This window comes from Lolium rigidum, chromosome 3, assembly GCF_022539505.1.
Source record: "Lolium rigidum isolate FL_2022 chromosome 3, APGP_CSIRO_Lrig_0.1, whole genome shotgun sequence".
Taxonomy (NCBI): domain Eukaryota; kingdom Viridiplantae; phylum Streptophyta; class Magnoliopsida; order Poales; family Poaceae; genus Lolium; species Lolium rigidum.
The window spans coordinates 61,073,132-61,083,768 of NC_061510.1; the positions used below are offsets into that span (position 1 = coordinate 61,073,132).

At 45.2% G+C, this 10,637-nt stretch overlaps 1 protein-coding gene across 1 annotated transcript; it reads right to left on the reverse strand.

Annotated features, from left to right (window-relative positions):
• Nucleotides 1-8,308: 8,308 nt before the first annotated feature.
• LOC124696381 (serine/threonine-protein kinase PCRK1-like) lies at nt 8,309-10,410 on the reverse strand. Its single transcript, XM_047229120.1, has 4 exons — nt 9,700-10,410; nt 9,348-9,611; nt 9,124-9,246; nt 8,309-8,950 (listed from the first exon to the last, which is right to left on the reverse strand). The coding sequence occupies exons 1-4, from the start codon at nt 10,120-10,122 to the stop codon at nt 8,447-8,449; spliced, it is 1,314 nt and encodes a 437-aa protein (XP_047085076.1). The 5' UTR covers nt 10,123-10,410; the 3' UTR covers nt 8,309-8,446.
• Between the last annotated feature and the right edge of the window lie 227 nt (nt 10,411-10,637).

Consider the following 10,637-nt stretch of genomic DNA (forward strand, 5'->3'; position numbering starts at 1 on the left):
TGAAACTGCCCGCGCTACTGCCTACTGAAGAAGTGCCACGCCGGGTCGCCGGTGCTCCGGCCAGTCGCCGATCTCCCGCACCACCTTCTCACTCGGCCCACACCCAATAGGCCAAGACCAGCTCAACTCCCATTCCCCTTTCGTGATGCGGCTAAATCTAACAGATGTGTTGAGATGAGTTGCAATAGAACTAATGCAAATCTATCAGATACCTGATGCGGCTGTACGATGGGACGAAGCGCGCGGCACGGCGGCACTCGCCGATGTGGTTCTACGATGGGAGGGGATTGGGAGATTGGGAGAAATAACCTGAGATATTCTCTGTGCCGGCGTGCTTCTATGTGTTGACGTCGCGATGACACCGTGAGCACGGACGAAGACGAGAGATCAGATCCAATCGCCACCATGATGACGCCGTGATTTTTGGTTTAGAGTACAAATCGGGAGTATGAGTGCGTTTAGGGGAAGGTTAAATAGCCTACTTTTTGGTGGGAACAAAATATTCGGACGGAGAATAATTAGGCGTTTAGCGGGAGGTTAATTTTTTGGGCACAAACTACATTATTATACGCTAATTAGGTGGTGGGAAAGTAGTTTCAAAAAAAATAGGTGGTGGGAAAGTAATTCTTTTGGACAAAATGTTCACAATAATGAAATAAATAAGAAAAATAATATTTCAGAGCTATATGAAATATATATGCTGCTAAAAATGATATTTCAGAGCGTTATGAATTGAGAAAAAACGCTTCGCTCACTCCGGGTCACCCCCGCGGGTGACGACCGGGCAAACCCTAGCTGCCCGCGCCGCCCTCGGAAGTCTAGGCGGCAGCCCTAGAAGGTGTACTGCACATGTTGCTCTACGGCGGGCAACGTGTTGGTGGTGGTGGTCTCACTCTTTGGTCATGGGGACGGCGTGGAGCGGACGGTGGGAGATCATGGTGTTGGCGACGCCTCTCGGTCGCGTAGTCCCAATTCAACTTGGTCACGTGTCCAGGATCACGTGTTTCTTGATGTACACTTAGGTTAGCAAAACTAGTTTTGAACTAGAATTTTAGAAATCATTTGAAAAATCATGCAGAAGGTTCATGGCTTCGAAACCCTTTCATCTGCCTCAACGACCTTCTTCGCCTCAGCGGCCTTCGCCGATTCCGCGTCCACGGATTTCTTGGCCTCAGCCGCCCTCGTCAATTCCGCGTCCGTGGACTTCTTGGCCTCGGCCGCCTTCTCGCAATGGAATTAAATTGTGGCGATACACCAAGAATATTGCATCGAATTGTCATTTTTTGCAATACCTATGTTGTATTGCCACAAATAGAAATTTTTGTTGCGATATCTATTTTCTATTGCCACAAAAAAAAGACCCTCTGGCAATGAAAAGAAATTGTAGAGATATACCCAAAATATTGCATCGAATTGTCATTTTGTTGCAATACCTATGTTGTATTGCCACAAAAAAGGATTGTATGGCAATGGAATAAAATTGTGGCGATATATCTAGACTATTGCCACGAACTGTCATTTCGTTGCACTAACTAGCCTCTGTCGCAACAATTTCCTAGGTTAATGCAACGCTGTAAAACATGTGGTAATACACGCTCCTATTACCGCAAAACTAAACTTTGTGGTAATATCGTGAATTATTGCAACAAAAAATTGGCATTGCAATAGATTTTGTTGCAATAGACCGGAATTCTTGTAGTGAATTTTGCAAGATGTAACCCGTAGCTAAAAACAGTTAGGCTCTCCATTTTGGCCATAATTTGAAAAGAGCGTAAGAAATTCAAAAAAATAGTTTTTTTTTTATAAACTTCACATTATGTTATTTTATGTGGCATAGTCATAGGAAAGAGAAGTAGCATGCAAAAAAATCAAACAGAACTAAGCCCATAGGAAACAAAAGTAGCATGCAAAAAAAAAAGATGTATGCCGATGGCTATTCTCAACATAAGGTATATGCCAACAGCCCCAACAAAAACCGTCAGCACACAGGTGTTGTTAGCCTTCCATAAAACCCTAATGTTATGTGATAGTCGTATATGCCAACGGCTACCCTCGGCATATCTATGTATATACTGACGGATTTGTATATGCCAACAACCACCCTCAACATAGGCATAGATATGCCGAAGACATTGTATATGCCGATAGTATATGCCGATGGTCCCGATAAAAAAGCCGTTGGCATATAGAAAGCCATGGGCAACAAGTCCATTTCATGTAGCGAGCTATGCCACCTCAAAAAAAATAGATATGGAATTAATCAATGAACAGTTCCCATGAGATCAAGGTACGCTTGGTTGAGAACGAAGTATCTTCCCCTACCGCTCTGCCTGTAGCATAGATCATTCAATTCGATTTTCAACGATCTACCCGAGTTATTATTCATCAATTGCACGAGCCGGTGGAGAAAATAACTCGTCAGTAGCATAGTAGAATCCATCAAAATTCCTGCGAAACCAGCGATGCCCAGGTTTTCATGGCCGCGAAGTTAGACGTGGCAGGGCAAATCTCTACCTGCTATCTTCTCGATAAATGCTGCTAGCTATAGTAGGAGGAGTTGTACCAACTGTGCTGTGCGTGCGTGCATGCATGCACGCCAATGATGATCCGGTAGGTAGTCCGCCAAGCTACGTCGGAGTAGATACAACAGTTCCTGCCGGCTGCCACACTTATGCTCGGTGCAGTGCGCTAGCTAGCCAGGCCGTCTCGCCGCCATTCCGGCCGGCCGGCTGATGCCGTGCGCCCTGTGCGGCCAAGCTACGAGTGCGTCAGCAGCATGGGCTCATGGCCGGCAACGTACGAGCTCTCGCTGACCTTGGTTGGCACCGAGCTTCAAGCCAGACAGCCGGTCTCGCCGGCAAAATGGTCTATGCCGGCGATCGGAGTTGGGAGATTGGGCCGGAGTTGGTGGTGCAGTGCATTGCGCGCGGCAGGGGCCGCGTCGACGCGGAGGCGGCCCAAGTTTAGTTGCGGTATTTAAGACCGGCGATAACTAGCTACGCAACGCGTACGTACTGACCCGGCCGACCGTGCATCAGACTGCCGCTCACTCACTCCAGCTAGCAGCTTCCTGCTCATGCGCCGGTTTTCGCACAGCAGAAACGCTGTTTGTACGGACGTGATTCGTCATGCGCCGGTATATCTATATATCTGAAGGATACAGAAGGGTTCAGAACAAAGGTTGGAACGAAAATGGTGAAATGTTCTCTGTCCTACGTACATGGCTCATATGGGAAAAGTTTGATCGCTAATATTGTTAGAGCATATACAATGCAAGTGCTTAGTGCCACGTAGGATAGCATTGCTGCTTATTTTAGAGGATGAGTGCTCGATTAGCCATCAATATTTATAAGATTTTATGCATTTATCCGGTATAGTATTAGTAATTAACTTACTCCTTTTTATGCAAATAGAGCAAACTTGTGTGATGTATATGTACGAGACTCGGGAAGCCCTTGTAATCGCTTGGCGGCTTAATGGTCAAATACGTGGACACCTTGTAATTCTTCTATCTAGTCAAAGTTATCTTTGTTAGTTTTAGTTATTCTAGCACCTTTTAATTCTTGATTTCAAGTTGCAATAATTCAAAACCTTCTGTATACAACTTACTATTTTGAGATTTTTTTGGACCAAAACAAAAGGTATTTTCACCATCATCTTAACTTTGATTTTTAAATGTATAACTCTAATGAAGATTTTATGATAAATTCATTTTAGGTAGATGTATTAGTTTTTGTGGTCATTATACTCCAACATAGAGGTTCTGGTGTGCAACACGTACAAATTAATATTACTACCTCCTTCTCAAGTGGGATGTCGCAAATTGTGTCTAGATACATTTAAATTTAGATAAATTCGCGACATTTTTTTGGATGGACAAAGTACTATAGATCATATGAATAATTTAGATATTAATTGTCCAATCAACTGCATCTAATGGTTCTGAGGTGGAAGACCTGAACATTGTTGGCCACTTGGTCAATGATGTACTCCGCCTATTTTGCCACCTTGCGTTTCTAGAGACCCTTCACCCTTAACTTGGAGACCTAATAGGGGCTTAGTGTTGAGCAACTGGGCCCATATAATATATGGAAGAAAATATTCGTTTACATCCATTTAGTTTGAATTCATTTTGCCCATAAGAATATGCATTTGATGCTTTAACACCATGTTAACATATAAGATTGATAATATAATTTTACATTAGATCAAATAAAAAAATGTCGATGAGCGAATAAGATTTTTAACTTATAGGATTATATGTAGAATTCTATGATTTTAACTTTCGATTGTATTGTTTTGAAAGAAACATCTTAGAGAATGTTAGAAATTAATAATCTTTTACTCAAGTTCTAAATGTATGGTTGATGTATTTTCCTCTATCTTGTGATGGAAAGCAAAAATGGAATCATCCAAATTGGACTACAAGATGCGAGAACTTCCTCCAAGTGTCCATCCTAGGCATGCCCTAGGCATAAAGTTCTCCAATAGCCCAACTGCAATCTCGATCCGAGGCATAATATGTTCTAAATGATAGCCAATTGATGCATCCATCCAGCTAAAATACCAATTTTCAATCGACATGCCCTTCAAAAGAAAACCCGATCATTCATCTAAACGAAACATATGAATTATTTCTACAGTGGTGTGCCTAATACAAAAAATAAGGGCTTAATTATGTGATACGAGCATGAAGGACGAGGTGAAGCCCAATATTCAACATGATCCTATGGCGTGTAAAGCACACGTCCGTTGGGAACCCCAAGAGGAAGGTGTGATGCGTACAGCGACAAGTTTTCCCTCAGTAAGAAACCAAGGTTATCGAACCAGTAGGAGTCAAGGAACACGTGAAGGTTGTTGGTGGCGGAGTGTAGTGCGGCGCAACACCAGGGATTCCAGCGCCAACGTGGAACCTGCACAACACAATTAAAGTACTTTGCCCCAACGTAACAGTGAGGTTGTCAATCTCACCGGCTTGCTGTAAACAAAGGATTAGATGTATAGTGTGGAAAATGATGTTTGTTTGCGAAGAACAGTAAAGAACAAGTATTGCAGTAGATTGTATTTCAGATGTAAAGAATGGACCGGGGTCCACAGTTCACTAGTGGTGTCTCTCCCATAAGATAAATAGCATGTTGGGTGAACAAATTACAGTTGGGCAATTGACAAATAAAGAAGGCATAACAATGCACATACATATATCACGATGAGTACTATGAGATTTAATCAGGGCATTACGACAAAGTACATAGACCGCTATCCAGCATGCATCTATGCCTAAAAGTCCACCTTCAGGTTATCATCCGAACCCCTTCCAGTATTAAGTTGCAAACAACGAGACAATTGCATTAAGTATGGTGCGTAATGTAATCAACACAAATATCCTTAGACAAAGCATTGATGTTTTATCCCTAGTGGCAACGAGCACATCCACAACCTTAGAACTTTCCATCACTTGTCCCAGATTCAATGGAGGCATGAGCCCACTATCGAGCATAAATACTCCCTCTTGGAGTTACAAGTATCAACTTGGCCGAGCCTCTACTAGCAACGGAGAGCATGCAAGAACATAAACAACATATATGATAGATTGATAATCAACTTGACATAGTATTCAATATTCATCGGATCACAACAAACACAACATGTAGCATTACAAATAGATGATCTTGATCATGATAGGCAGCTCACAAGATCTAACATGATAGCACAATGAGGAGAAGACAACCATCTAGCTACTGCTATGGACCCATAGTCCGGGGGTGAACTACTCACACATCAATCCGGAGGCGATCATGGTGATGAAGAGTCCTTCGGGAGATGATTCCCCTCTCCGGCCGGGGTGCCGGAGGCGATCTCTGAATCCCCCGTGATGGGATTGGCGGCGGCGGCGTCTCTGGAAGGTTTTCCGTATCGTGGCTCTCGGTACTGGGGTTTTCGCGACGAAGGCTTTAAGTAGGCGGAAGGGCGGAGTCGGAAGAGGCACGGGGGCCCCACACCACAGGGTGGCGTGGGGCCCACCTTGGCCGCGCCACCTTATGGTGTCGGCGCCCCGTGGCCCCACTTCGTATCTCCCCCGGTCTTCTGTAACCTTCGTGGAAAAGTAAGACCCTGGGCGTTGATTTCGTCAAATTCCGAGAATATTTCCTTTGTAGGATTTCTGAAACCAAAAGCAGCAGAAAACAACAACTGGCTCTTCGGCATCTCGTCAATAGGTTAGTGCCGGAAAATGCATAATAATGACATAAAATGTGTATAAAACATGTGAGTATCATCATAAAAGTAGCATGGAACATAAGAAATTATAGATACGTTTGGGACGTATCAGATCCTTTTGATGTTTGCCCGATCTTTCACAGCGAGACAACCTGGTAGATAGAATCTCCCAATCACGCGTGGAACGCAGACCTGAAGATAAAGAACGAATCCAGCAAGCAACATGGAGAAGAACTTCACGCCTCAAACCCTAGCTTGATAATCCTTGATGAACACAAGAACCCTCGCAACGATCTCGGGGTCCAACACGATTGAGTAATATTGTTTGCGAGAGGACAATCAATGCTTGATAGGCCTTTGCCTAAAAAATAAGTTGATCCAAGAACGGATCATGCAATGACATATTGAAATTGAGGCACTGATAATATGCAACTGGTGATGCACAAGGTTAAGTCTCGTTATATGACCGGAGGGTTTGCTAAATTTGTACCAGCAGCTTTAGTGATCTTCCATAACGACATTTCTGCGTGTTTGCTCTAGATCCCTAGTACTAGTAAAGACTATAGAGACCAAAGCAATCTATGCTTGTCGTCGCAGCCATCTCCTCTCGCTCATATTTCTTTTCTTATTACTTTGGACAGCCTCTTGAAGCCACCTTCTTCATACGCCATAACTGCACCACAATTAAATTCTAGAAAAGCAGAAATATTTCTAAAATATGGAGGAAGTCTCAGCATAAGATGGAACCGTGTAGAATCAGTCGGAGGTATTCTTAACTAAATTGGTTCAGACAAACTGATCAAAATTTGATATCCAGAATAGTATATGTATGTAGTTTCAACACAGCTCCTAAGCAACACAACAAGAGTAATAACATTTTTTGTTTAAACACGAGGCAAAAACTTTGCCTGTTCCATTGATTAAGAAGATAGTTGCCCGGTTCATTACGGAAAACCGAGCAAAAACCAGAAGAGGAATAACACTTGCCCATTCTGCACCTGCTTTCCCTTTTTCTAGACACTATTTGGTGTTGCCCGGTACTTCCTGGGTCTGAACACCACAGAATCACTACCACTGACGGTAAAATCCACATCAGATACCATTGATAGTGAAAGTCCATCAAGAACTGCTCAATCAACCCAGGTTTCTTTTACTCGTTCTCTGAAACTTTACAGGAAAACAACCCCTGGAAACGATAAACCTGTTCAGGAAAACGATCCACCATGGTGACATCCCGATTGTTACGAGTTGTCGTTTTTAAGACAACGGATGTTTCGGGGGCTTAAAGTCAAGACAATGTGTCAGTTCCTAACTCAAGATATTGAATTACAAGAGCCAAGTGAAATATTGTTTTGCCTTTAAGCCGTTGTAATACGATTTTCCTTTTGTGCAAACTATTCAGCCCATAAAAATCAGGAATGTTACAACTATACATGTAATGGAAGATACTGAGTACATGGCTAGCACTCGGAATGGCAAACGCTACAATATTCATTCACCAAATCAGCCGAAAGACCGAATAATTACCATATTATGTTTGAGTATGCTGCGGGTACGTCTATTTATGCGAGGACTGTATGCTGCACTTTGGATCAGCAAAGTCCTATGCTGCGAATTCATACCTTTGTCTATTGATGATAACACAAACAGCTGAATCCAATGACATGAACATAAGTGCACATAAATAACAACAGTTTTGTGGAGTAGTAGGTTTACCTTACAATAAAAAAGCTAAGATCATTACTTTGCACTGAGGGCCAGCAGATCACAAAACAGTATATATTTTTTTCGAAATGGAGACATAGCCCCTGCCTGTGCATCGATTGATGCATGTGGTAGTACTTTATTAAAGCAAATCAGTATAATTATATAGTTCACCATGGATATGCTGAAGATCTCGTCACCCCTGAAAACTGGTACTAGCCTCACCACTGACTTGACTAATTGTAAACATCTAGCATCACATATTTTCTTGTAGTTGTTTGGCATCCATGGTGGATAGCGTCAGCGAGGTGAGAGTGGCCAGCGGTATCCACCTCGCTTGACAGGAAGCATCTTTAAGCTGATGAGGAAATCCTGCACACCACCACCATCTCGAAAACAGGACGTATTTTCATTTAAAGTGTGCATGTAGAATTACACGCACCAACCAGTTCGATCTCACGGAAAAGGGATAATCCAGGTATACTTGAGCACTAACTAACAATCCAGATATACCACAACCAGCTCATTAGGGAGCTTTTCCTCTTCCAGCTGGCCAACGGTAACCATGGAACCCTCTCTTATTCTCCCGCTTCAACTTGGAGTCACCTTCCTCCTCTCTGCTGCTGCTGCTGTAGTAGTGAAGCGGCGGCAGAGCAGCAGAACCGGCAGCGGCGGCGTCGACGTCGACAACCTTCTGCACCATGTCCAGGACCTCGCCCATCCTGGGACGCGCCTTGGGCATTCTGGAAAGGCAGCGGTTCGCGACGGTGACCAGCTTTGCCACCGACTTGATGTTGTAGTGCCCCTCCAGCCTCGGGTCCACGATCATCCTTAGTCTATTGGTGTCAGAGATGTACGGCTTCACCCACTCCAGGAGCTTCTGCTCGCTCCGGGGCCGGTGGGTGTCGATGGGCCGACGCCCGGTGATGAGCTCGTAGAGCAGCACGCCGTAGCTCCAGATGTCGCTCTTGGCGTTCAGCCGCCCCGTTTGGAGGTACTCCGGTGCCGCGTACCCCAGGGTGCCAACCACCTGCAGATAGATCATACATTTCATAATTCGTTCACACTCCTAGAATGTATCTGAATGTTTCATATGTACAGTAGAAAATATAAATCTGAATGCACAAGCTTCATTCTCATACATTTCATCCATTTAATTGTGTCTGAATTTCCATCTAGAAAACAAACCGTATATAGTCTTACCGCTGTCGAGACGTGTGTGAGGTCCTCCGTTGGGCCTTGCCTAGCCATGCCAAAGTCAGACAGTTTTGCATTCCAATTTTCATCCAGCAGAATGTTTGATGTCTTGAGGTCACGGAAAATTATCTGAAGAGGACAATTTTGTACATACATGCTTCAGAGCTTCAGTTACTCTTTGGATATCACATTCGAATATTTCAAGTTTACCATAAATAGGAAAGCAATACCTGGAAATCCATGTCTTCATGCAGGTACTTGAGCCCCCTGGCCGCGTCGAGAGCTACCTTGAGCCGCATAGGCCATGACAGAGTTGTTCCGATTGCTCGGCCCGACAAGTGATCATCCACGCTCCGGTTAGGCATATACTCATATACAAGAAGCCTCTGTGCTCCTCGCTCATCGTCCTGAGCACAATACCCAATCAACTTCACCAGGTTGGGATGATCCACGATGCCGAGAACGTTCACCTCTGTCAACCACTCCTTGTGCCCCTGAAGATCACACTCAAACAATTACACACTGATAACCAAAGAGATACTATCTGAAACAGAGTTTGCAAGGCGAGTTTATATGTCTTGCCTGAAGCCCATTCCGGTTGAGGTGCTTCACAGCAACCTCAACGGTGGCGGCTTCTTCCTCGGGAGAGGCGGCGATCTTGAGGGTGCCCCTGTACACGCACCCGAAGCCGCCCTCGCCGACCAGGAGCGAGCGGTTCAGGTTGCGGGTGGCGTTCCTCAGCTCGGAGAAGGTGAAGACCCTGAGGTTTGCGGGCCTGTCGGAGAAGCTCGGGTACTGCTGCGAGCGCTGCATCGACTCGGCGCTCATGTCGGAGACGTTGATGGAGCCGGTGTGGTCGGAGCCGGACGGGACGGTCGACGACGTGGCGGTGCTCATGGACCGCCCCGAGTAGGCGGTCGAGGACGTGGGGATGGGATTGGTGTGATCATTCCCCTGTTCATCCTTGGGCACGCCTCGGTGGAAGTAACGCGGCAGGCACCACATCCTGGATCGTTGATGCTACTGTAGCTTAGGAGTTAGGAGCAAGGGGATTTCCTTTTGCTAGCAGAGTAAGAGCAGAGCGCTACTTCACTCCCCCCATGCCAGAGCTGAAGCGCAGCATGCCTCACCTCAGCTGGAATTGATGGATTCAGGCAGGACGGCAGGCATACCTAGATTAACTGAGCTCTCCAAAGACTGGAATTGATGGAGTACTTACTTGGTTACCTTGGGGCTGGGCTGGAATCCGGTGAGAGAAGGGAGGGAGGGAGCGCTTGGAGGGCAGAGGGAAGAAGAGACTTGGTCTTCCTTTTCGATTCCAGCTCCAGTTTGTTACTTGTAGAGGAGGGAAGCATGAAAGGGACGGATCGATTGCTAGGGAAGAAGGCTAGACGACGACACCGCTGCTGCTGCCGCCACCGCCGCCGTTGCTGTTGCTGTTGACGACTGACTTTCAACTTGGAGGGGAAAGGCGACCGAGAAGTCAAGGAATGAAGTGTAACCACCCCTCCACTCGCCGA